General features: G+C 42.2%; 1 protein-coding gene across 3 annotated transcripts; it reads left to right on the top strand.

Moving 5' to 3' along the window:
* The first annotated feature begins 621 nt into the window (after window positions 1-621).
* Window positions 622-23536, top strand: ZC3H11A (zinc finger CCCH-type containing 11A). 3 transcript variants are annotated; one of them, XM_083878374.1, is made up of 18 exons: window positions 622-716; window positions 4354-4406; window positions 6097-6280; window positions 7044-7163; window positions 8775-8898; window positions 11635-11832; window positions 12045-12161; window positions 12598-12678; window positions 12939-13049; window positions 13373-13435; window positions 13607-13708; window positions 14845-14910; window positions 15867-16361; window positions 18106-18179; window positions 19746-20040; window positions 20761-20915; window positions 21195-21262; window positions 22402-23536. In XM_083878374.1, the coding sequence occupies exons 3-18, from the start codon at window positions 6227-6229 to the stop codon at window positions 22664-22666; spliced, it is 2388 nt and encodes a 795-aa protein (XP_083734500.1). In that variant the 5' UTR covers window positions 622-716; window positions 4354-4406; window positions 6097-6226; the 3' UTR covers window positions 22667-23536. The 3 variants fall into 3 exon arrangements, with proteins under 3 accessions (XP_083734500.1, XP_083734501.1, XP_083734502.1); XM_083878375.1 differs by lacking the exon at window positions 622-716 and adding an exon at window positions 718-736; XM_083878376.1 differs by lacking the exon at window positions 622-716 and having other exon boundaries at window positions 753-4406; window positions 12598-12675.
* Window positions 23537-24063: the final 527 nt, after the last annotated feature.

The following is a 24063-nucleotide window of genomic DNA, read 5'->3' on the forward strand; positions in this document are numbered from 1 at the left end:
CATGGAAGGAACTGATAAACCATGGAAGGAACCGATAAATCATAGAAGGAACCGATAAATCATAGAACCCGTCAAACTAGGCTTTTGCATCCTGAATAATCAATAGAGCCCATGAATACAATACAATCATAAATCAAACAGTCCTGGAAAAAACAGGATTTAGCTGTCACTAACACTAAAGGTTAAAAAGTCAAAGAGAGGAAGACCCATCTTACTTCATCATTTTAGGACCTCACCCTATAAAAAAGACCACTGAGCTATTTTAAAGAACAAACTACGCATGCTTAATGGCTTTTTGGGCTAATTACCATACAAAGCGGGGAATGGGATGTACCAGAGTTATGAATATACATTTGTGTTTTGGGTATTCAATAAAATTCAATAAAAGACCCTGTGATCATCTGTGGATTGAGGTGTGTATTTGGGTAATAAACACGCACTTTCTAACTTTAAACTGTTAGAGAGTCTTTGTCCCTCATAGTTGGATATTGATATTAGGTGTTTTAATAAACCAGAAGCACAAAATAAACACAGCCCAACAAGCCCCTCCCGTCCCTGAGGGGCGGCTGAAGCCACTTCCGGCCGCCATCTTGGCCGCCATCTTGGCCGCGGGCCCGCCGAGGCTACGCGCGCGCCGGGCGCCATCTTTGAGCCGGGCACGGCGGGGACACGGCAACGGGGACACAACGGCGGCAACGGCGGCCCCCGGGGGCTCGGTAAAACTCCCCGATCCACCGTAAATAGAGCGCTCCGGAGCCTCCCTCCTCCTCCTCCTCCTGCCCGTGCGGCGGCGGCTGGGGGGAGATGGGGAGGACGGGAGGGAAGTGGGGGGGAGTGCTTGGCTCAGTTCTGGGTTTTCTCCCCTCAAGGCCGCGCGTCCCCCGCGCTGTCCCGGAGCCCCGGGGGGAGGTGGGATGAGGCGGGATGAGGTGGAATACCGGGATTAGGTGGGAATAAAAGGGGGATGAGGTCGTTTTCCGAGCCCCGGGGCTTTGGGGAAGGAGAAGGAGGAGGAGGAGGGGGGGGGTTGCCTGTCCGGGGTAGGCCCGAGGCCTTTCCTTAGGGCTCGTCCCCCCCCTCCTCTCCAAATCCGCGATCCCAGCTCAGGTGTTTTATAAAATCTCCTCATTTTCAGGTAAAAACCTCCTTCCTTCCTGTTGTAGCAGCGCGTCTGGAGTGTATTTCTGATGTAGTCACCTCATTACTCCTCACTCCCTAAAGGAACTCCGGGAGCTGAGTAACTCTGGATGCAGCCGGGCTGAATTCCTCCCCTGGCTTGTTAAAAAAACAACGCCATTCCCTGAATTTTTTAAATTTTTTTTTTCTTGGTTTTTTTTTTTTTTTTTTTAAAGGTTGGAGCTGAGAAGTTTCTGCTTTGTGCCGTCGATTTTTGTAGGTTTTTTTTTTTGTTGTTACAGGGATCAGAACCTCCAGGTTATTCCCAGGGGTCACCCTTTCTAAATAAAACCCAGCTTTATTCGGCCGTATAAAAAAAAAAGATAATAAAAAGAGATTTCTTGAGGAATAAAGGATTTTGAGGATGAGTTTAGGCACACCTGAAGCACAGCAGGTGGGCTGGAGGTTTTTTCCAGGGAAAACTTCCCGGTGGTGGCACTTTCCCAGCTCCAAGTGACATTTTTCCAAGGTGAAATCCAGAGGGAAATCAAATTTTTTTATTATATTTAATAAAACATTCCCTTGAAGGGGAGGAATTCTCACAGGAAATCCCTGCCAGGCCCTGAGGTTGAGCTCAGAAATATGAAAAAAAATAAGTTTATTTTTTTAATTATCTTTGTTTTGGATGTAGCAGCTTCCTTTGGTTTGGGGTTGATTCCTGAGGGGGGAAAAGCTGGAGGACAGTGAAAAAAACCGCCTAAAAAAGGGGTTAAAATGTGGAATTCCTGATGCTTTTCCTTCTTTGTCACCTGCTAAACAGGAGGTGAATCATGGAATGTCTTTGTCAGGAACTCGAGGCACAAACGAAGCAGCAGGAGAAGCTTTTCCAGGGAAATTTGGGGGCTTTAAATCCAAGAATTCCTCACAGGGAGGTGCAGGAAAACTGATCTTGGGTGGTTTTATTTCTTTTCTCTTTAAAAACTATTTTTGGCCTGGTTTTTGCTGACCCTCAGCTGCTGCATTTTTTGATTTATTTGATTTTTTTTCCCAAAATAATTGGTTTAAAAACATTCTACTACAAAATTTTAATGGAATTCTGGACAAAAAAAAAAAAAAAAAGTATTTAAAATTCTCATTAACTTTAATTAATTTGAGTCCTGCTGAATGCACCAGAGTTACTCACTTTCATTCACATTTTCCTTATTTTTTTTTTTAATTGCCACCAGTTTAAAACGAGAGGAAAAAAAAAAAGGTTTTTAATGACCCTTTTTTAGTAATTGAATGACCTTGATGGAGTTTAGAACTCAAAGGGGATTTTTTTTTTTTTTTTTTTTTTTTTTTTGGTGGGGGAGGTTTGATTGATTTTTTTTTTCTGTTGCTGTTGTTGATTTTCAAGGTTTTATTGCCACTCTTTAAACAAGATTCACACTCTGACCTGGAATATTGAAAAATGTAGAAAGCAAAACACTGATTTAGTTTCTAAAGGAATTAAATCTGAAGGGATTTTCTTTCCCCCCCACTCAGGGTTGGTGGATGTGGGAATGTTGTTGCATTTTTTTAGGTGTGTCTTGATTGCCTGAGGAAAGGAAATTCCACCTTCCAGCCTGGGAATTCCTCCTGCTTTGGGTTGAAATTCCTTCTCCCAGCCTTAATTCTCACAAATTTCACTCTTGGCTTGAGCAAACCCGAAGAATTCAGGCTTGAAATTTTAATTTTGAGCTTCCCAAGAGCATTGGGGAAAACACCTGGAAAAACGTTGGGACTTCCACAAGAAGGAGCTCCAGGAATTTTTTAGATTTCCCGGGAATCTCCGTGAGCCCAAATCTGATTTTGAAGGTCCAAAATTGAATTTAAATTTAACCTCGTGGAGAGATGGAAGAAGAGGAGGGAACCCTGCACTTAATTCCTGTTTTATTCCCTTTGTCAAGCTGTCAAAAAAAAAAAAAAAAACAACCCAAAACCCAATATAAGAACCCAACTTTTCCTCTCTTTATTTTAGATTTTGGGAAAATTCCCTGGCCAAAAAAAAAAAAAAAAAATCCTGGGGAAATTCTTTAGTGTTTGTGTGAGTAAAAGGTTCCAAGGGTTTCAATTTCATTCAGTTTTTTCCTCCCCAAAGAGTCAGAAATCCTTTGCCCAGAAATGTCAGAGGGGTAAAATTGACTTTTAGCCGGTTTGGTTGCAGGTTGTGTGGAAAAGAACCATAAAACTCTGATTTTTATAAGATTATCCAAAAGAAAAATATGATTCATCTGAAAAAAGCTGAATAAAATCAGTTTTTGGTGGCACCAAAAACCCTGAATCGGATCCAAGGCAAGACCGTGACGGATCAATGGATTAGGGAACAGCACAAATTGAGATATTTGATGATATTTCACTAATTCCTGACCCACATTCCCAATCCCTGCTCCCCAAACTCTGCTGCTCCTGCTTTTCCTTGGCTGAGGGATAAAATTCCCTGTGAAAATTCCCCAGGGATGGATGGATGTGTTTGTGTCCCCAAATCCCCTCTGACCCTCCTCACCTCATCCAAAACCACAGAATTAATCTCGTTTTTCCCCCCTGATTTTCATTCCATGTGGGAAATGGGTTAAAATTCCTGATTTTTTTTGCTTTTCTCCTTGTTCTGCTGTTCCTTTCCGTGGTTTGGGGTGTGTATAAACACATTTTGTGGGTTTATACACACAAAATTTGTATGTGAATGAAGTTTTTTTTTGCTGTACAGGTGATAAAGGACGGGGGAAGGTTTTTTTTGTGTTTTCTTAATAGGTGAAGAAATCTCGGAAGACTCGAAATTGCAACTTACTGAATTAAATAATTTAAAAAAATTAAAAAAAAATTAGAAATTGCCCCAGCTGTGGAAGATGGAGCCTCATTTTTGCAGCCACTTTGAATCCTGAGTTCATCTTTAAAAAAAAAAAAAAAAGGCGCTGGGGCATTTTATTTTTTATTTTTTTTTTTGTTGTTATTGGTTATTTTTTTGGTTTTTTTTATTATTTTTTTATTGGAAGAGCTAAAAAAAAAAATATCCCTGGCTGTCTCCAGTTGTGCCACTTTTCCAATGGACTCAATTCCTCCTCCATTAGTTGTCAGATTGTTCTGAGAGCACCTCAGAGTTTGGAGTTGTTGGCTGAGAGGTTCCCTTGGAATTGTCAGGAGGAAAAAAAAAAAAAAAAAAAGGAAAAAAAATTCTTTCTGCCCCTTTGTTATTCATTCACGGACTCCTTCGGCCTACAGGAGAAGGGAACTGCATGGCTGGGAAGATCAAAGCCTGTGCTCAACGTGGCCAGGTGGGTGAGCTCCTAAATCCCCGGGGATTGGGGAAAAAATTGGGGAAAAATCCCCTTGGGATTGGGAAAAAATCCCCTTGGGATTGGGAAAAAAATGGGGAAAAATCCCCTTGGGATTGGGAAAAAATCCCCTTGGGATTGGGAAAAAAAATGGGGAAGAATCCCCTTGGGATTGGGAAAAAAAATGGGGAAAAATCCCCTTGGGATTGGGAAAAAATCCCATTGGGATTGGGGAAAATTTGGGAAAAAAATCCCATTGGGATTGGGAAAGAAATCCCATTGGGATTGGGAAAAAATCTAGGAAAAAATTGGGAAAAAAATCCACCTTGGGTTTGGGAAAAAATACAACTTGAGATTGGGGAAAAAACCCTTTTGAGATTGGGAAAAAATCTGGGAAAAATCCCATTGGGATTGGGAAAAAATCTGGGAAAAAATCCCATTGGGATTGGGAAAAAATCTGGGAAAAAATCCCATTGGGATTGGGAAAAAATCTGGGAAAAAATCCCTTTGGGATTGGGAAAAAATTGGGAAAAAATGACGAAAAAAATCCCCTTGGGATTGGGGGAAAAAAAATCTAGGAAAAATTGGGAGGAAAATCCCCTTGGGATTGGGAAAAAAATCCCTTTGGGGTTGAGAAAAAAATCTGGGAAAAAATCCCATTGGGATTGGGAAAAATCCCATCGGGATTGGAAAAAAATCCGGGAAAAATTTTCTTGGGATTGGGAAAAAATATAGGAAAAAAAAAATGGGGAAAATCCCTTTGAGATTGGGAAAAATCCAGGATGTGACACTTGAATATCATAAAAATTATCACTGCCCTGCTCAGATTTATTCATCCAAATATTTCCAATTAATGTCATTTCAAACCCCATTATTGAGGTGTGGTGTTATTATGTGATTATTATTATTATTATTAATGTTAATAATTTTAATTAATTAATTAATTAATGAGATTAATTTAAATATCTAATTATTAAAGTGTAATTTCAGATGGCACATAAGAGTTTATGTTAATAATGTGGAATAATATGTGATTATAATGTATTATGGAATAAATGTTATTGATCACTGTTATGGAATCAATAGTATTGATAACTCAGAATTACAGGCAGGTTTTGAAGAAATTAAACATTGAAGAAATTAAACATCAATTTCCTATAGGAAATAATAGAGGATATTAATAATATAATGTGAAATAATACATGATAATAATATAATATCAGGTTATTGACAACTCAAAATTGTGCCTGTTTTTTAAAGAAATCAGGTCACTTTTGGGTCATAACTTAAAATTTAAGTTTAATTTAAAAGAGATGATATTAATAATGTAATGTGGAATAATATATGATAATATTAAAATATTCCTGTATCATTGATCACTCAAAATTACTCCCAGTTTATGAAGAAGTGCCTCTTTTTTTGATTTTTCTCTACCTCAAGACCCAGAACTGTTATTAAGGTCACAAATTGGATTTTATACTGACAAAATCTCTGCGATTTTGGACAAACCACACTAAAGTTTTATCTGCATTTCCCAAATGACTCCATTTTAAAAACTGAACTTTTGACAAAATCAGCTTCATTTTTGTGCCCAGCTGATTTCAAATCATCACCTTCCTCCAGAGATCAATCAATGAATTAGGAAACAACTCTAAACCCAACCCTTTTTGCTCCTGCTCCCTTGCTTTAGGGTTACTTTTAAAAAGAAGCTGTCACTGCTAAGCCAGGAGAAGCCTTTGAAGCCAAGCCAATTCTTGCCCAGGCTGGAGGAGAGCCCTGAGAAGAAGCAAACCCTGAGCTTTTCCAAGGATTTCTGCAGCATGTCCAACCAGGGGGACGACTGCTACTTCTACTTCTACTCCACCTGCAACAAGGTGAGGCCCCCTGCAATTCCTGCTGGCCTCCTTTAACCTCTGAGCAAAGAGGGGAGAAACAAATTCCTCTTCATTAATTAATTATTCAGCTCCCAGTTCTGAGAAATGGATTTTTTTTAACCTGTGTGATTTCCCTTTCCAACTCCTTTTATTTTTTAACCCGTCTGCTTTTCCACTTCTGTGCTTTCCCCATCCTATTTTTTTAACCTTTGTGATTTCCCTTTCCAACCCTTTTTTTTTTTTAACTTCAGTGCTTTTCCCATCCCATTTTTTTAAGCTGTGTGGTTTTTCCATCCCATTTTTTTAACCTTTGCGCTTTACCTATCCCATTTCTTTAACTCTGTGGTTCTCCTTTCCAACACCCTTTATTTTTTAACTTGTAATGTTTTCCTATCCCATTTTTTAAACCTGTATCCTTTTCTCATCCCATTTTTTAACCTGTGCTTTTCTCATCTCATTTTTTTAACCTGTGTGATTCTCTTTTCCAACACTCTTTATTTTTTAACCCATGTCCTTTTCCCATCCCATTTTTTAAACCTGTATCCTTTTCCCATCTCATTTTTTAACCTGTGCTTTTCTCATCCCATTTTTTATAACCTGTGTCCTTTCTTCATCCCATTTTTTCAACCTCTCCGCTTTTCCCATCCCATTCTTTAAACCTGTATGATTCTCCTTTCCACCCCTATTTATTTTTTTGAAGCTGAGTGTGTTTTTTCCCCTGTTTTTTGGGATTTTTTTTTTGCTGATTCTCTGTGTGTTGCAGGGAGATTCCTGTTCCTTCCGGCACTGCGAGGCCGCCCTGGGCAGCGAGACCGTCTGCACCCTGTGGCAGGAGGGCCGGTGCTTCAGGAATGTCTGCAGGTTCAGGCACATGGAAATCGATGTGAGTGCTCCCTAAAAAAAGAATCACACAATCACAGAATGTGTAGGTTGGAAGAGACCTTCAAGATCATCGAGTCCAACCCAGCCCTGACACCTCAACTGGATCATGGTATCAAGTGCCACATCCAGTTTCCTTTTAAACACATCCAGGGATGGTGACTGCACCACGTCCCTGGGCAGACTATTCCAATATTTAATCACTCTTTCTGTGAAAAACTTCTTCCTAATATCCAACCTGTATTTCCCCTGACGAAGCTTAAGACTGTGTCCTCCCGTTCTGTCAGTGCTGCCTGGAGAAAGAGACCAACCCCACCTGAGCACAGGCAGCTTTCAGGGGGTTGTGGAGAGTGATGAGGTCACCCCTGAGTCTCCTTTTCTCCAGGATAAACACCCCCAGCTCCCTCAGTCGTTCTTCATATGGCTTGTTTTCCAATCCCTTCATCAGCTTTGTTGCCTCCTCTGGACACGTTCAAGCATCTCAACGTCCTTCCTAAACTGAGATCCCAGAGCTCAGTTTAGGAACTGAGGGGTCAGAGCTCAGGTCACAGCACTCAATGTCCATCCTGAACTGGACACAGCACTCAATGTCCATCCTAAACTGAGATCCCAAAACTGGACACAGCACTCAATGTCCGTCCTAAACTGAGATCCCAGAGCTGGACACAGCACTCGAGGTGTGGCCTGACCAGTGCTGAGTCCAGAGGCAGAATGAGCTCCCTGCTCCTGCTGGCCACACCATTCCTGACCCAGGCCAGGAGCCATTGGCCCTCTTGGCCACCTGGGCACTCTGCTGGCTCATGTCCAGCCGCTGCTGACCAGAACCCCCAGGTCCCTTTACCTCCTGGGCACTGTCCAGCCACACCATCCCCAGCCTAGAGCACTGCAGGGGGTGATTGTAGCCAAAGTGCAGGATTCTCCTCACCCCAAAAAATCCTGGGGATAAATGTCTTTTCTCAGCAGAGATTTACAGGGATTTTGGTTACCAGGAGGAGAAAAAAAAAAAAAAAAAGAATTTTTAAGGTGTTTTTCTCAGCAGGAAATGTTTGTGTTAAATGTTGTTGTTCCCAAGATTTTTGCCAGGGCACCCACATGGATCCCACTCCTTAAATGTGATAGGAAATAGATTCCTGAGAGCTGGAAATTCCTGAGAGAGTTTTGGATTCCTGGATTCCTGAGAGAGTTTTGGGTTTCTCCCCAAAACTTTATCCTGAGTTCTTGGAATTGTACAGGGTGGGGACAAAAAAAAAGCCATGAAGGTGCTAAAGCTCTAAAAGATAAATTCAGGTGGATTTCACCAGCAATTGAAATCTGAAAATGGATTTTTTTCCCTGTGAATAATCCCATTATTTTGGATTTTGTGTTAATTTATTAATACAAAATCATATTAACTCTGTGACAAAGTTCTGTATTTTCCAGCTGAATGATAAGGAAAAAAAATCCAGATAAATTCCATTTTCCCAGCCTCCAAACCTTGTCTCTTAAACCCTGAAATACTTTTTAGCTGCCCTTTAGAATGATTTTCACCCTTTCCCTGTGACCTGTAAACAAACCGAGCCAATTTACAAATCCAAAGGAGAATCCCCTGAGTTTGGATTTGTGTTTTTTCCCTCAGAAAAAGCGGAGTGAAATCGCCTGTTACTGGGAGAACCAACCTGGAGGCTGCCAGAAGCACAACTGTGCTTTCCACCACACCAAGGGACGCTACGTGGACGGGCTCTTCCTTCCCCCCAGCAAGAGTGAGTTCTCCACCTCTTTTTTCCCTCAAAATATTCAAGAATTTAGGCTGAATATTCCTTAAAATTATGTGGATGAGCTCTCCCTACCCCTGACGAAAAGTGAGTTTTCCATCTTTTATTCTTTGAAATGTCCAAGAGTTAATGTTGGATATTCCTACATTGATGGGCATTTCCTACCCCTCAGCAAAAGTGAGTTCTCCACCTCTTTTTTCCTCAAAATATCCAAAAATTTAGGCTGAATATTCCTTAAAATTACGTGGCTGGGCTCTTCCTACCCCTGAGCAAAAGTGAATTTCCCATCTCTTTATTCTTTGAAATGTCCAAGAATTAATGTTGGATATTCCTACATTGATGGGCTTTTCCTACCCCTGAGCAAAAGTGAATTTTCCACCTCTTTTTTCCTCAAAATATCCAAGAATTCAGGCTGACTATTCCTTAAAATTATGTGGATGGGCTCTTCCCACGCCTGAGCAAAAGTGGATTTTCTATCTCCTTTATTCTTTGAAATATCCAAGAGTTAATGTTGGATATTCCTACATTGATGGGCTTTTCCTTCCCCCCAGCAAAAGTGAGTTCTCCACCTCTTTTTTCCTCAAAATATCCAAAAATTTAGGCTGAATATTCCTTAAAATTACGTGGATGGGCTCTTCCTACCCCCCAGCAAAAGTGAGTTCTCCATCTCCTTTTATCTTTGAAATATCCAAGAATTAATGTTGGATATTCCTACATTGATGGGCTCTTCCTTCCCCCCAGCAAAAGTGAGTTCTCCATCTCTTTTTTCCTCAAAATATCCAAAAATTCAGGCTGAATATTCCTTAAAATTACGTGGATGAGCTCTCCCTACCCCTGAGCAAAAGTGAGTTTTCCATCTACTTTTTTCTTTGAAATATCTAAGAATTAATGTTGGATATTCCTACATTGATGGGCATTTCCTTCCCCTCAGCAAAAGTGAATTTTCCACCTCTTTTTTCCTCAAAATATCCAAGAATTCAGGCTGAATATTCCTTAAAATTACGTGGATGGGCTCTTCCCACGCCTGAGCAAAAGTGGATTTTCTGTCTCCTTTATTATTTGAAATATCCAAGAGTTAATGTTGGATATTCCTACATTGATGGGCTTTTCCTACCCCTCAGCAAAAATGGATTTTCCATCTCTTTTTTTCCTCAAAATATCCAAGATTTTAGGCTGAATATTCCTTAAAATTACGTGGATGAGCTCTTCCTACCCCTGAGCAAAAGTGGATTTTCCATCTTCTTTTTTCTTCGAAATATCCAAGAATTTAGGCTGAATATTCCTTAAAATTATGTGGAGGCTCAAGGAATTGTTTTATGGCTGAAGAGGAGTTTGCAGTGGAGTGAAATTCTAATTTAAAATTTTTTTTTTTCCTTGCTCTGTGCTTGGTGATTTTTGCTTTTCAAGGTTGATTTTCCCTTCTCCTTTTAATCCCTTTATGAGTGGGGAATAAGGAACTGAATCCAGGAGTGTTCACTAATCATATTTACAACATTTGGGGTCAAAGTTTGGGATTTCTGAGTCACATTTCAGTTTGTTTTTTTTTTTTTTCAAGCCACACTTCCTGAAAGGAAGTTTGCAGTTCAGGAAAATGGACTGAAATTCTAATTTAAATTTTTTTCCTTCTCTGTGCTTGGTGATTTTTGCTTTTCATGGTTCATTTTCCCTTCTCCTTTAACCCCTTTGTGGGTGGGGAATAAGGAGCAGAATCCAGATGTTCTGTTATCAAATTTACAATATTTGGGGTCAAAGTTCAGGATTTCTGAGTCACATTTGAAGTTTTTTTTTTCCCAGCCACACCTCCTGGAAAGGGATATTGACACTTTGGAATGAAGCAAAATTCTAATTTAAATTGTTTTTATCTTCTCTGTGTTTGGTGAATTTTGCTTTTCAAAGTTCCTTTTCCCTTTTCCTTTACCCCTTTATGGGTGGGGAGTAAGGAACAGAATCCACAAGTGTTCTGTTACCAAATTTACAATATTAGTGGTCAAAGGTTGGGATTTCTGAGTCACATTTGAAGTTTTTTTTTTCCCAGCCACACCTCCTAGAAAGGGATATTGACACTTTGGAATGGAGCAAAATTCTAATACATTTTTTTTCTCTTCTCTGTGTTTGTGATTTTTGCTTTTCAAGGTTCCCATTTCCCTTCTCCTTTAACCCCTTTTATGGGTGGGGAGTGAGGAACAGAATCCAGGAATGTTCTGTTACCAAATTTACAATATTTGGGGTCAAAGGTTGGGATTTCTGAGTCACATTTGAAGTTCCCAACCTGAAAGGGATATTGACAGTTTGTAATGGAACAAAATTCTAATTTAAATTGTTTTTATCTTCTCTGTGTTTGGTGAATTTTGCTTTTCAAGGTTCCTTTTCCTTTCTCCTTTACCCCCTTTTATGGGTGGGGAATAAAGAACTGAATCCAGGAGTGTTCTGTTATCAAATTTATAATAATTGGGGTCAAAAGTTTTGATTTCTGAGTCACATTTGAAGTTTTTTTTCCCAGCCACACCTCCTGGAAAGGGATATTGACAGTTTGGAATGGAGCAAAATTCTAATTTAAATTGTTTTTATCTTCTCTGTGTTTGGTGAATTTTGCTTTTCAAAGTTCCTTTCCCCTTCTCCTTTACCCCTTCATGGGTGGGGAATAAAGAACTGAATCCAGGAGTGTTCTGTTACCAAATTTACAACTGGAGGGTCAAAATGTGGAATATTTTTTTTCTTTTGCAGCCACTCTGCCAAGCCCCCCCGAGGCTGCAGAGGACGAGGTGAAGATGGTGCAGCTGCAGCAGAACAAACTCTCTGTGCAGTCCAACCCCTCCCCACAGCTCAGGGGGGTGATGAAAGTGGAAAACTCTGAGAATGTCCCCAGCCCCACCCATCCCCCAGTGGTCATCAACGCTGCAGATGATGATGAAGATGATGATGGTGAGAAATTTTGAATTTAGTTCAGATATTTTTTTGCTTTCAGTCGTGATATAAATCACAAAATTTGTGAGTTATTTGGAGGTTTAAGCTGCAGAAAAGAGGCATAAATGTTTTTAGGGCTTGAAGTACTGAACCACCTAAAAATCTAAAAGTTTTGGCTAAGTCTTTACTCCATAAATGATTTAATTTTGGGTTTTTATTTTCTCTTCCAGACCAGCTTTCTGAAGAAGGAGAAGAAACCAAAACCCCAGTCCAGCCACCACCCACAGAAAGCCACAATGGGCTGAGGGTGATTTCCACCAGGAAATCCAATCCCAGTGCAAAGCAAGGTATTCCAAGAGCTGCAGGAGGAGGGATTGGAGGGAGAATTTGACAAATAAAAGCAAAATATTCCTGAAATAAAATAAAACCCAGAGATGCTGAATGGAATCCAGGAGTTAATTCCCACCTAAGCAGGGGGAAAACCCTCCTGGTTTGGTTTTGTGGGACAAAATAAGAGTTTAAATGGAATTTAAAGAGTTTAAAATGTCCCTTCAGGCATTGTGCAAATCCAGATCCAAGAAATACAGAAATCTTTAATCCCTCTCCATGAATTTGTGCTCAAAAATGTGGATTTTCCATTGGAGGGTGGAAAAAAAGCTGCCAGTTTTCCAAAATCCCACCTGTTCTGGGGCTTTTTAACTCCTGGAGGTTGCTGACAGAGTTTATTCTCAATATTTTGGGAAGGATTTTCCTCAATTTCCTGAATTATTTTTGTGCTTCCAGACGACAACTTAAATTTTGGGATAAAAACCTTGGAAGAGATCAAATTGAAGAAACTCAAGGAAAAAGCCAAAAAACAAGGTGGTGAGTTAATATCCCTAAAATCCCTCCTTTTGAATCCTCCCTTCTGTTCATCCTTTACTTTAATCCTTGATTAGTTTAATCCTGATTTTCCTCAGATAATTTACAAGCGAAATAATTTTTTTTTTTTTTTGCGATTTGGGAGATCCTGCAAGGACAAACTTGAATTTTTTTTTGGAAGAGTTACTCTGGCATGTGGCAGCTGCTTGGAATTTCAAGGAAAATTGCTAAATTTGGTGATTTTTCCACGTTTTTCCATGCAGAAGGTCCTTCAGGAGTGGCTGTGGATCCCCTCCAGGCCCGGAGCATTCCCGTGCCAGAGAAGGAAAACGTCCGGACTGTGCTGAGAACTGTGACCCTCTCCTCCAAAGAAGGTAAATCCCAAATCCTGCCCCCAAAAAAAATCCCATCTCACAGCCCCTAAATCAAATTATTGAGAATTAGGATCATTCAGATGCGGTGCTGCCTTTTTCCTGATTGGAGTTTTAAAGGTCGTGGTTGTGTTGGAAAAGTCCAACAAAAAGTCGGGGATTTGGTTGGAATTAAAACTTAAGAAGGTTTAGGATTAAAACAATTTCTTCTCCCACTCCTCCTTTAGTTCCTGTGGTTTGGCAGCCAGAAATGCCATTTTTGGGGGCATGAAAATGTCATTTTTGGGATGCTTTTGGTGCACTGCAAAGATTATTCCTTGTTTTAGGGGAGGACCCCGTGATCCAGCTGAACCTTCCTGACAGACTGGGCAAAAGGAAAACCCTCATGGGTGAGAGCTTTTTGTGAAATATTTACATCAAAAATAACCATTTCTGTTAACAACTAAACCCCAAAAATATTAAAAATTTATCTGGGAAGATTCAAGTTTGTGGGGGATTTTTCTAAACCCTCCTGCAGAGGAATATCCTGAAAGAATTTCTCATTTTTTATCATTTTGAAGGTGGGAAAACTTTCCTTCCCCTGAGGAGGAACGTTGCTGACAGGCTGGGGAGGAAAACAGAGCTGCAGGAAAACACTGACAAAGCCCCAAGGAGAGGCACAGGTACCAAAACCACCTGGATTTCACACCTGCAATTCCTGGTTGGGATTTTCTCTCCAGGGTTTTTTCAGTTGGGATTTTCTGTCTCAACTTTTCTACTTGGGGGTTTCTCTCCATGTTTTTATTTTGGGATTTTTCTCTCCAGGTTTTTTCTGTTTGGGATTTTCTCTCCTGGTTTTTTTTTTTTTTTTTTTTTTTTTTTTTTTTTGGGTTTTTTTGGGGTTGTTTTTGTGGTTTTTTTTTTTTTTTGTTTGTTTGGGTTTTTTTGGGGTTTTTTTTTTGTTTGTTTGTTTGTTTTTGGTTTTTTTGGGGGGGTTTTTTTGGTTTTTTTTTGGTTTTTTTTGTTTTTTTTCTGTTTGGGATTTTCTGTCCAAATTTTCTGCTTGGGGATTTCTGTCCATGTTTTTATTTTGGGATTTTCTCTCCAGATTTTTTTCTGTTTGGGATTTTCTCTCCTGTTTTTTTTGTTTGTTTGTTTGGTTGGTTTTTTCTGTTTGGGGATTTCTGTCCATGTTTTTATTTTGGGATTTTCTCTCCAGATTTTTTTCTGTTTGGGATTTTCTCTCCTGTTTTTTTTGTTTGTTTGTTTGTTTGGTTTTTTCTGTTTGGGGATTTCTGTCCAGGTTTTTATTTTGGGATTTTCTCTCCAGATTTTTTTCTGTTTGGGATTTTCTCTCCTGTTTTTTTTGTTTGTTTGTTTGTTTGGTTTTTTCTGTTTGGGGATTTCTGTCCATGTTTTTATTTTGGGATTTTCTCTCCTGTTTTTTTCTGTTTGCAATTTTCTCTTCTGATGTTTTCTGTTTGGGATTTTTCTCTCTAACTTTTCTATTTGGGATTTTCTGTTCTTCGTTTCTTCTCCTGCTTCTTTTTGCATGTTGGGTTTTCATTTTGGGGTTTTCTCTCCAAGTTTTCTCTTGGCATTTTCTCTCTAGTTTTTTTTCTGTTTGGGATTTTCTCTCCTGGTTTTCTCTTTGGGATTTTTTGTACCTCCTTTCTTCTGCTTCTTTTTGCACGTTGGTTGAGGCTTTAAGGTCACTCTGAATCCCACTGAGGTGTTTTCCTGTCTCATTTCCCACCCAAAATTGAGATTTTTGCAGCTTTTTAACTTTTCCTCTGATTTTTTTTTTTTTTTTTTTTAGTGCAAGTCCTGAAGTCCCTGAAGGAGAGGCTGGGGCTGCCCTCTGAGCAGAGCAGCACTGAGACAGGTAAAAATTAGATTTGAAATATTCTTTCTTGTCTTTTTCTTCCCAAGAACTTCCATGCAGCCTTAAATTGGTGATTTGAAACCGTAACTGGCTCTGGTTTTCCAAATCCAAGTGGATTAAAGGAAGGAGGGAAGTTTATTGTTCAGGGAATTGGGATTGTTCAGCCTGAAAAGGAGGAATTTTGGGGGGATCCCTGTGGCCTGAAGGGAACCTGCAGGAAGGGTAGAGAGGGAATAATCCCAAGGGGGAATGGGTTTAGATGGGATTTTTGGGAATAAATCCTTCCCTGTGAGGGTGGGGAGGGGCTGGGATGGAATTCCCAGAGCAGCTGTGGTGGCTCCATCCCTGGAAGTGTCCAAGGCCAGGTTGGACAGTGGATTAAAGAGATAAAAATGGGTAAAAGGGGTAAAATGGCACTCTGGGATAGTGGGAGGTGTCCCTGCCCATGGGACTGGGTGATCCCTTCCAACCCAAACCATTCCAGGATTCCATGGGCTGGTTTGGATGGGATTTGGGGAATAAATCCTTCCCTGGGAGGGGCTGGGATGGAATTCCCAGAGAATCCCTGGAAATCCCCAAGGCTGGATGGGGTTTGTAACACCATAAAAGGTCCTGCCCGTGGCAGGGGTGGGAATGGGATGATCCTTAAGATCTTCCAACCCAAACTATTCCATGATTCCATAAAAAAAATCCCAATTCCAGGACTCCTGACTCATTCCCAGCTTGCAAATTCCCAGAGAATCCACGGCTGCCCCATCCCTGGGAGTGTCCCAGGCTGGGTTGGATCACCCTGGGATGGGAGAAAATAATCCTTAAAGTCCTTCCAACCCAAGGGAGAGCCCTCAATCCTAAATTCCCTCAGTGCTGGGAGAAATTCTGGAGACTAAGTGGAATTTACTCCCCCCCCTTTGAGCTCTCTTTCATTTCCTGGCTTTGATTTCTCTGACCACACACAGACAAAGCTGCCAAACCCATCGAGGAGATCCGAGTGAAAACCCTGGAGGAAATCCGGCTGGAAAAAGCCAACCAGAGGCGAGGGGAGACCCCAGCCAAGATCCCAGGAGAAGGCAGGAAAGCTGAAGATCCCAATTTAGCAGCCAGACCCTCCCCAGCCGCTCGCATCAAATCCCTGACCGGAGCCCTGGCAGAGAAAAACCACAAAAGATCCGGAGAGGAGAAGGAAAAAGCCGAGGAATTCCCCGGCAGGGCCAAAGCTGAGGCTGATGGCAGGAAACAGAACATTCCTGCTCCAGCTGTGGCAGGCAGGGTGCAGCTGGCAGAGGCAGGCAGAGCCAAAGGGGCAGGAGAAGTTCGGATCAAGACCTTGGAGGAGATCAAGAGGGAGAAGGCGCTGAGGATGCAGCAGAGTGGGGAGAACGTCCCCGCCCCTCCTGCCCAGCCCGAGGCCACCCTCAGGGGCAGGAAACTGCTGCGGGTCACCAAGCTCGTGGGTGAGCAGGGGCTGCCTTTCCCTGGGGAGTTCTGCCTTTCCTGGGGAGTTCTGCCTTTCTCTGGGGAGTTCTGCCTTTCTCTGGGGAGTTCTGCCTTTCCTGGGGAGTTCTGCCTTTCTCTGGGGAGTTCTGCCTTTCCTGGGGAGTTCTGCCTTTCCTGGGGGAGTTCTGCCTTTCCTGGGGGAGTTCTGCCTTTCCTGGGGGAGTTCTGCCTTTCCTGGGGGAGTTCTGCCTTTCCCTGGGGGAGTTCTGCCTTTCCCTGGGGGAGTTCTGCCTTTCCCTGGGGAGCTCTGCCTTTCCCTGGGGAGTTCTGCCTTTCCCTGGGGGAGTTCTGCCTTTCCCTGGGGGAGTTCTGCCTTTCCCTGGGGGAGTTCTGCCTTTCCCTGGGGGAGTTCTGCCTTTCCCTGGGGGAGTTCTGCCTTTCCCTGGGGGAGTTCTGCCTTTCCCTGGGGGAGTTCTGCCTTTCCCTGGGGGAGTTCTGCCTTTCCCTGGGGAGCTCTGCCTTTCCCTGGGGAGTTCTGCCTTTCCCTGGGGAGTTCTGCCTTTCCCTGGGGGAGTTCTGCCTTTCCTCGGGGAATTCTGTCTTTCCCTGGGGAGTTCTGCTCCCCTCCTTGGGGAGTTCTGCCTTTCCCTGGGGAGTTCTGCTTCACTTCTGCTTTCTTTGGGGAGTTCTGCCTTTCCTGGGGAGTTCTGCTTTAGTTTTGCCTTCCCCTCTGGGAGTTTTGCCTTCCCCTCTGGGAGTTTTGCCTTCCCCTCTGGGAGTTTTGCCTTCCCCTCTGGGAGTTTTGCCTTTTTTTTCCCCCCTTGGCAGTTCTGCCTTTTTTTCCCCTTGGGAATTCTTCTCTTTGAAAACGAATCCTGTTTGCTCAGGAATCGTTTGGATTTCTCCTTCAGGCTGTGCTTGAAAGGTCTCAGGCTCTGGGGTTAAAAGGATCACAGGATTCTCCATGAATTCCATGAGTTTCCTGTGTTGCCCACTGGAAAATCCATTCCTTCCAGAGTTAGAAGGATCACAGGATTTTCAATTAATTCTCTTGGGGTTTCCTGTGTTTCCCACTGAAAAAATCCATTCCTTCCAGATTTGAAAAGATCATGGGATTCTCCATAAATTCCATGATAATTTCCCCCTGGAGAATCCATTCCTTGAAAAGTTTCAGGCTCCAGTTATAAGGATCACAAGATTCTCCATGAATTCCATGAGTTTCCTGCTATTCCCTTTGGAAAATCCATTCCTTGAGGAGTTTTCAGCCTCTTAAGAGTTCAAAGGATCACAGGATTCTCTGTGAATTCAATAATTTCCCTCTGGAAAATTCATTCTTTAGGAGGATCATGGGATTCTCCATGAATGGCATTAAAATTTCCTTGAGGAAAAATTCATTCCTTGAGTTTTCAGACTCCAAAGTTTAAAGGATTTTGTGATTCTCCGTGAATTTCCCACTGGAAAATCCATTCCTTGAGGAGCTTTGTGGTGGAATTTCCATCTTTTTTCTGCCCTGGATTTGTGGGGTGGGATTTTCCCTGTGCTGGAGTTCATTCCATTCCCCTTCGGAATATTGTTTGGGAAGGATTTATCAGCACAAGGGGCATCAAAAATTTCACCCTTTGGGTTATTTAATCCACGATGAGACTGAAGGAGAGAGAAAATCCTGCAGGATTTGCTTCCTGTTAATAAAAATAGGGAAATAACCCCCCCAAGAAACAAAAAAAAAATCCTAATTTTTGGATGTTTTCTCTTGATTTAAAGCACCTGGAAGAGAAGAAAAAATGATCGTGGAGCTGAACAAACCTTCCCTCAAGGGGAGCTCTGCGTCTGCTGAGGTGAGTCTGAACAAATCCATAACAAAACCTTCACATTTCTCACCAATTCCTCACATTTCTCACCATTTGGGGCATAAAATAATATTTTTTTTCCCAACCTTTTTGTCACTTTTTGTTCCCACCTTTCCTCATTTGGGGATTGTGGTGAAATCCTAAATGCTGTCAGTAAAATTCCCAGGAAACAAAATTCCTTAGGGAATCCATAGATTTTTATCCACAGATTTTTTTTGATCCATAGATTTTTTTAATTCATAGATTTTTTTCTTTATCCACAGAATTTTTTTTATCCATAAATATTTTTTTATCCACAGATTTTTTTAATCCTTAGATTTTTTAATTCATAGTTTTATTTTTATCCACAGATTTTTTTCATCCACAAGTTTTTTTATCTATATATTTTTATCTACAGATTTTTTTTATCCATAGATTTTTTTTTATCCATAGATTTTTTTTTTATCCATAGATTTTTTTTATCCATAGATTTTTTTTTTATCCATAGATTTTTTTTATCCATAGATTTCTTAATCAATGGAGTTTTTAATCAATGAATTTTTTAATCCACAGATTTTTTTTATTCACAGATTTTTTTTATCCATAGATTTTTTAATTCATAGATTTTTTTTTTCTTTATCCACAGATATTTTTTATCCATAAATATTTTTTTATCCACAGATTTTTTTAATCCTTAGATTTTTTAATTCATAGATTTTTTTATCCACAGATTTTTTTCATCCACAGATTTTTTTTCATCCACAAGTTTTTTTATCTATATATTTTTATCTACAGATTTTTTTCATCCGCAGATTTTTTTTATCCATAGATTTTTTTTTATCCGTAGATTTTTTTATCCATAGATTTCTTAATCAATGGAGTTTTTAATCAATGAATTTTTTAATCCACAGATTTTTTTATTTGCAGATTTTTTTTATCCATAGATTTTTTAATTCATAGATTTTTTTTCTTCATCCACAAATATTTTTTATCCATAAATATTTTTTCATCCACAGATTTTTTTCATCCACAGATTTTTTTCATCCACTGATTTTTTTCATCCATAGATTTTTTTATCCACAGATTTTTTTTTTATCCATAGATTTTTTTTAGTTCATAGATTTTTTTCTTTATCCACAGATTTTTCTTTATCCACAGATTTTTCTTTATCCACAGATATTATTTATCCATAAATATTTTTATCCACAGATTTTTTTTTATCCATAGATTTTTTTTAATTCATAGATTTTTTCATCCACAGATTTTTTAATCCCCAATTTTTTTTATCCATATATTTTTATCCACAGATTTTTTTTATCCATAGAATTTTTTTATCCATAGAATTTTTTTATCCATAGAATTTTTTTAATCCATAGATTTTTTTATCCATAAATTTTTTATCCATAGATTTCTTAATGAATGGAGTTTTGAATCAATGAATTTTTTAATCCACAGATTTTTTTATCCGCAAATTTTTTTTATCCATATATATATATTTTTTTTTTTAATCCATACATTTTTTTATCCACAGATTTTTATCCTAATAACCCTCTGGGGGTATTTTTCCCTCCTCAGAATTCGGGGAATTCCGGCATTCAGGTGAAGAGCCTGGAGGAAATCATGTGGGAGAAACGGCAGCTGAAACAGCGGCAGGAGGAGAAACTGCAGAAAGGCTCTGGGGCAGCCCCGGCTGAGAAACAGGACAAAAACAAGGACAAAAACCCGGGGTCAGGGAGCCCCGAGGCTGCTGGGGGATCACCAGCCCAGCAGGGCAGGAGGAAACTGGGGAAATCCCAGGAGGATCCAGTGGGGAGCCCAGAAAAGGATCCAGGGAAAAAAGGAGCTCAGCTGCCCGAGAGGAAAACCAGAGGTGGGTGTTGGGAATGTGCTGGGATTGGGATTTGTGGGGGAAAAAAAACTCAATGGGAGGCAGCTGTGATCATTCCCAGCTTGGAAATATCCAGGAATATTCCTGAGATCCCAAGTGGAATGGGGCAGCCCTGAGGGTGAGGAGGGTGGGGAGTGTTTGGAGCAAATCCAGAGCAGGGGTCAGAGGGGATTGGTTGGATCAGAGGGGTTGGATCAAAGGATTGGATCAAGGGGAATTGGATCAAGGGGAATTGGATCAAGGGATTGATAAAGGGATCAAGGGGTTGGATCAAAGGATTGGATTAAGGAATTGATAAAGGGATCAAGGGGTTGGATCAAGGGGTTGGAGCTCGTTCCCTGTGCAGGTTGGGAATGTTGGGAATGTTCACCTGGAGAAGAGAAGGATCCAGGGAGAGCTCAGAGCTCCTTCCAGGAGATCAAGGAGAACTGGGATGAAGAACAGAGGGACAGGACACAAGGAATGGCATCTCACTGCCAGATTTTGGGATGGAATCCTTCCCTGGGAAGGAATGGGATGGAATTCCCGGAGAATCCATGGCTGCTCCACCCCTGGAAATACCCAAGGCCAGCTTGGATCCCCCTGGGATCATCCCTGGAGCACAGAGAGTGACCCCAAACCATCCAGGATTATGAACAAACCCTTTGAGGGATATTTTTTTTACCCAAATCCGGCTCATTCCTCCTTTTCCCTCCATCCCAGCCAAATCCAAGGTGTCCCTGAAGCCCCTGGAAGGCAAATCCACCCCGGCCAAGCAGCCCCTGAAGAGGAAGGGCCCCGAGGGCCACCCCCCTGCTGTGGTGGCAGTGAAGCCACTCAGTGCCACCAGCGGGGACAGCCAGGAGCCCTCAGCCAAGGTAAGGCCACAAATCCCTCCTCTTTCCCAAAAAAACCTGGAATCTTCTCCAGCTCTCCCATCTCTTTTCACCCCACAAGTGTTGGGAGCAGCACATTCCGGCTTTGGAGGCGTCTTCAGAATTCCCTGTTGGGATTTTGGGATGGTTTTGTCTGTTCTGAGGCAAAGATTCCTCTTTTCAGGAATGCTCTGGTTCAGGTGAAGCAGAAAAGGGAAAAAAAAAATCTCTTAAAATGTAGGATTTTTATAGCCTAAAAGTGGTTCTGCTCCTCATTCCCAGGTTGTTGTTCCCACTTCTCCAGAGGACAGCCCGGGCGCCATCCCTCGGGGAGAGAATTCCCAGAGCAGGTAAACCCCAATCCCAACTGTTCCTTCTCCCTCCTGATCCCAGGGATGGGATGTGGGGTGGCCACGAGTGGGAAATGGCAGTTTTTATGGAATGATGCTGAAATCCAGCAGAGTTCATTGGAATTTGTGCAGCAGAGCTCCTTTGGGTTTCCATGAAATGCTGCACTTGGGCACAGCTTTGCAGTGGATTTTTGGGGTTTCTTTCCAGTGACTTTTTTGGGGTTTTTTTTCCAGTGACTTTTAGGGGGGGTTTTGGTGACTTTCTGGGATTTCTTTCCAGTGTCTCTTTGGAGTTTCTTTCCAGTGGCTGTTTTTTGGGATTCTTTTTCAGTGCCTTTTTGGGGTTTGTTCTTGCCCTTTCTTCCCCAGACTGCAGCTGTGTTTCCTCACAGCTGAGTCCCCAAACCCTGAACTGATCCAGCTCATCCTGGACTTCCCCAAACTGATCCAGGACTTCCCCAAGCTGATCCTGGACTCAAAATCGATCCTGGACTTCCCAAAATCAATCCTGGACTTCCCAAAAACTGAATCAGGACTCCAAAACTAATTGTGGACTTTGCAAAACAGATCCAGGACTTCCCAAAACCAATCCTGGAGTCCTAAAACTGATCCTGGAGTTCCCAAACTGATCCTGGACTTCTCAAACCGATCCAGGACTCCCCAAAACTGATCCTGGTCATCCCCAAACTGATCCTGGACCCCTAAAACTCATCCAGGACTCCCCAAAAATGATCCTGGACTTCCCCAAACTGATCCTGAACTTCCCAAAAACTGATTCAGGACTCCAAAACCGACCCAGGCCTTCCCAAAACCAATTGTGGAGTCCCAGAATTGATCCAAGACTTCCCAAAACCGATCCTGGACCTTCCAAAACCAATCCAGGACTTCCCAAACCGATCCAGGACTCCTAAAACTGATCCCGAACTTCCCAAAAACTGATTCAAGACTCCAAAACTGACCCAGGCCTTCCCAAAACCAATTGTGGAGTCCCAGAATTGATCCAGGACTTCCCAAACCTCCCAACCCGTCCCCAAACCCCCGGAATCCCCGACCCCGGTTGGTGTAAAACTCAAGCATTAAAACTCCACCTCCAGGACCTCCCACACTGATTGATTTTTCCCTTTTCCCTGTTTCCCCAGCCCCGAGCTGCAGGCTGGGAGCCAGGGGGGTTCCCTGGGGCAGTCAGAGGTGTCTGGATCCTCCTCCTCGTCCCTGGAGGTGCCGGTGAAGCTGCGGCGCCTGAGCTCGGCCGGCGCCGCCAAACCCGCCCTGTCGGTGGAGGACGACTTCGAGAAGCTCATCTGGGAGATCTCCGGGGGAAAACTGGAGGCAGAAATCGACCTGGATCCAGGCAAAGACGAGGATGATCTCCTGCTGGAACTCTCTGAGATGATTGATAGCTGAGAGGGGGAGGTTTAAAAAAAAAAAAAAGGCGGAGAAAAAAGACGCTACACCAAAAAAAACCACTTTAAAAAAAAAAAAAAGCAAAATTCCCTCCCCAAGCCTCACAGAACTCCTGTAAATGTTGTTGGATCCGTGGAGGAGATCCTTTTCCCAGCTGGAAGCACAGTTGGATCATTAGGAATAGGCAGAGTCTGCTCTCAGTTGTCCCGAAATTCCGGGGACTCCTCCCACACTGGGACAGGACAAAGCACTTGGAATTCCCCCGGGGAGGGGAGGACACGGATCCCATCTCCAGAGCCAGCCCAGCTCCCTCCTGGACACTGAATCCAACAAACTCCTGGAGTTACTATGTCAACTCTGGAATTCAGGGATGGACGCTGCCCCTGGACTCGGAATTGGGGGGAAATTCAGGAAATTCAGGGCTGGGAGAGGGAGAAGTGAGTCAGGATTTTGGACCAAACACTGCCAGAGTGAGCCTGACTCAGACTTTTCCCTGATGGGCACCAGGATCCTGGCGAGGGGCAGCCAAAATTTCCTCCTGGCTGCCTGCAGGGATTTGGGAAAAGGAGGATTGATTGCTTCAAGTGCCTCTCGCTTCAGAGGATCCCTCCCTGCTGGAGGACTGGAATGAGCCTCCCACACCCAGCTGGGATCGTTTTGGGAGGGAGGAAAAGCACCTGGAATGTTCCCCCTTGGCTGCTTCCCTCTTTTATTTCCAGCCCGTTGAGAGATGGGATTGGGTGGAATCCCTGTGGGGGGTTTTTTTTTTGGTTGGTTTATTTTGTTTTTTGTTGTTTTTCCTGTAAATATTTTATTCTTCCATTTTATATTTGTATGATTCTATTTAAGGGATTAAAGGTAGGCTCCTCACTCTGGTGTCTCTGCTTTCTGTGGTTTAATGAAGGAATGGGATCATCGGAGTGTTAATTAGAAATTAATGAGGCACAAGAGCAGAGGGTGAAGTGTGGGATCATCCAAGGGAGGGGAAATCCTGAGGGAGCTGGGGAAGGGTCTGGAGGGTCCTGATGGAGTTGGGGAAGGGTCTGGAGGGTCCTGAGGGAGCTGGGAAGGGTCTGGAGGGTCCTGAGGGAGCTGGGGAAGGGTCTGGAGGGTCCTGAGGGAGCTGGGAAGGGGCTGAGCCTGGAGAAAAGGAGCTCAGGGGGAATTTGTGGCTCTGCACAGCTCCCTGACAGGAGAGGACAGCCAGGGGGGATTTGGGATCTTATCCCAGGGAACAGGGACAGGAGGAGGACACAAGGGATGGGAGATATTTCAGTGATTTTTGGCTTCTTGTGTTTTGTAACCTTGTAGGATAAATTGACAGGAAAACTCTGGTGTCTTTAAGAGCACAAAAGGCCACTTCATTTTAAAGTCGGGCTCTTTAAGGCACAGCTCTG

The sequence above is a fragment of the Zosterops lateralis genome, assembly GCF_965231275.1.
Source record: "Zosterops lateralis genome assembly, chromosome: 26".
NCBI lineage: Eukaryota > Metazoa > Chordata > Aves > Passeriformes > Zosteropidae > Zosterops > Zosterops lateralis.

Bases quoted from the DNA above. Each gene is read 5' to 3' on its own strand.
- ZC3H11A (XM_083878374.1), top strand. From the start codon at position 6,227: ATGTCCAACCAGGGGGACGACTGCTACTTCTACTTCTACTCCACCTGC. The intron at 12,162-12,597 runs GTATTCCAAGAG...TTGTGCTTCCAG, and splicing joins CAATCCCAGTGCAAAGCAAG to ACGACAACTTAAATTTTGGG. The intron at 14,911-15,866 runs GTAAAAATTAGA...GACCACACACAG, and splicing joins GCAGAGCAGCACTGAGACAG to ACAAAGCTGCCAAACCCATC.